Here is a 2,258-nt window from a genome sequence, read left to right on the forward strand (position 1 = left end):
GGTGATTTTAAGATTTTCATTTTATTGTAGCAAATGAAACACCTTAACGTACAATTAATGTATTTTGATTAAGATTGATGTCTATTTAAGTTCTTTAGAGATTCAAAATTTATTGCGACACTATAATTAGTGTCGCGTCAGCTGCTGTGTAAAAATTCATACGACTGTAAACGGTAAAGCTATTAATAAAATAAAAATAAAAAATAAAATAAAATAACTTTTATTTCGGACAAGTTACATCCATAAAGTGTTAGTAGAAAATAAAAATAGAACAACAGATCCTACGACTATGTTAGTAAAATAAAACAGTTCATATTTAAATTATTTTGTTACTAGGTTATTGTTCGAAATGCATCTACGAACAATTTCTAGTAACAGCGGAGAGTCAAATCTCCATGCTATGGTGCCCAGGATGGAGTTGGAGCTAGCTCTCAGTCTGCAGAGCAGCGAAGCAGACTTTTTTCTTATGATGGCATGGCATCCATCAACTCCTGCCTGAGCAAGCATACCAGATGCACTGCAGAAACGAGGCAGCCCCATCAGCATCCTGAATCCATTATTGTATTGGACGCGCAAAGCACTGATAGCCCGCTGCGTATAGTTGGTCCAAAGGCTGCACGTATAGAACACTTGACAGTAAGCTTTGAAAAGCGTTACTTTTACTTGCTTGCTACAACGAGCAAACCTTCGCGCCACCATATTACATCGGACTGCCAGCGCCCTACGCTCCCTCTCTATATCCACTTGATCCTTAAGGTCGGCAGTCACATAATGACCTAGATATTTAAATTGATAGACGCGTTTTAGTTCAGTACCATTCAGTTTAATTACAGGTACGACCTCTGGATATTTACCACCACCTGCCCCAAAGACCAAGTATTCACTTTTTGCCACATTATATACTAGGCCATGCGTCAGAGCGTATGACTCACAACAAGCTAGTAAGTTTCTCATTGCCCTGATTGTTGGACTATTAATGTTGACTATTAATGTCTGAAACAAGTGACACTCGTGTTCATACAGAGACACTTCGCTGTATACACTGACTGTACCGTGTACAATGTCTTAGTCTAATTCTACCATTATGATGTATATAATGCACACGCCTAACAACGTTTTCTTTTATTCCATTAAACTCTATCATCCGATTCCTGTTTTTATTTGCAACAATCTTGATATTAATATGGCTTTGAGCATTCAAAACACTTTAGTTAAAATTCATGAGCTTAAAATAAAATCACTTAGTTTTTTTATCATTCGTTTAAAATTTATTCCTACTAGCTGTCGCCCGCGACTCCGTTCGCGCGCAGTTAAAAAAAACTTAATAGGGGTATGAAAAATAGAAAGTCGCCGATTCTCAGACCTACTGAATATGCATATACAATTTTATAAAAATCGGTCCAGCCGTTTCGGAGGAGTACAGTACAATAACAATTTGACACGAGAATTTTAATATGTAAGATTAAATATTCAAGATCTAAACCTACTTTAATATAAATTAGCTTATAAATTATTTCATATTTGATAGTAATTTGTACGAATAATACTCGCTTTTGCATTTAACTTATTTTACGCCTATTTACGTTTTTTTAACTTCGTGCCACACAAATATCAATGTTTGTCTTGTGAATTTTTTTAATGAATTACCTTCCAATCTCGACTAAACAAAGCTATTGTATTAATAGTTTGTTATTATAAAAATGCATACATAGCTACTATTAGAATTTATTTTAGCAATTTCAAGTAAATTATATTAAATGTGAATGTCGGAAATAAGGCCACATTAGTAAATTATTAAGTAAATAGCTTGAGTACGTTGATAATAATCAAATAGAATTCAATTCCGACGAACACACCCTCTAAAATGCGAGTTAATATGAATAACGGAAGCTTTTACAGGCCAATTGCGAATTTAACGTAAATGATAGGAATTTCGTAGAGAGCTTAATGATGTCAGACGTAAAATTAAAACCTAAAGAGATTTTATATACTTCTTGAAGTAAAGCTGATTTGTGTTGCACTAATTTAGGTTTAACCCTTATTACCTACTTATTTTTTTTTTATTTCGTATAATTTAACTTTTGGCCGAGCAAATAAAAACGGGGTACAACCGTTGGTTTCTGAGACCAAAATCTCTGTACAAACTTATCGACATCCCTGTAATTATCTTTAACAAAACAGAGATTACAACATGTTTTAAACGGGAATTTTGATATCAAAAACCCACAGTTAATACGCTATATAAAAATATTATATAT

General features: G+C 33.7%; 1 protein-coding gene across 1 annotated transcript; it reads right to left on the reverse strand.

Moving 5' to 3' along the window:
• Positions 1–321: 321 nt before the first annotated feature.
• Positions 322–954, reverse strand: LOC123721739. Its single transcript, XM_045681376.1, has one exon. The coding sequence runs from the start codon at positions 952–954 to the stop codon at positions 322–324; it is 633 nt and encodes a 210-aa protein (XP_045537332.1).
• Positions 955–2,258: the final 1,304 nt, after the last annotated feature.

This window comes from Papilio machaon, chromosome 15 (assembly GCF_912999745.1).
Source record: "Papilio machaon chromosome 15, ilPapMach1.1, whole genome shotgun sequence".
Taxonomy (NCBI): Eukaryota; Metazoa; Arthropoda; class Insecta; order Lepidoptera; family Papilionidae; genus Papilio; species Papilio machaon.

What these genes read in the sequence shown, in the direction of transcription:
- LOC123721739 (XM_045681376.1), bottom strand. Translation starts at nt 954, where the DNA reads ATGAGAAACTTACTAGCTTGTTGTGAGTCATACGCTCTGACGCATGGC.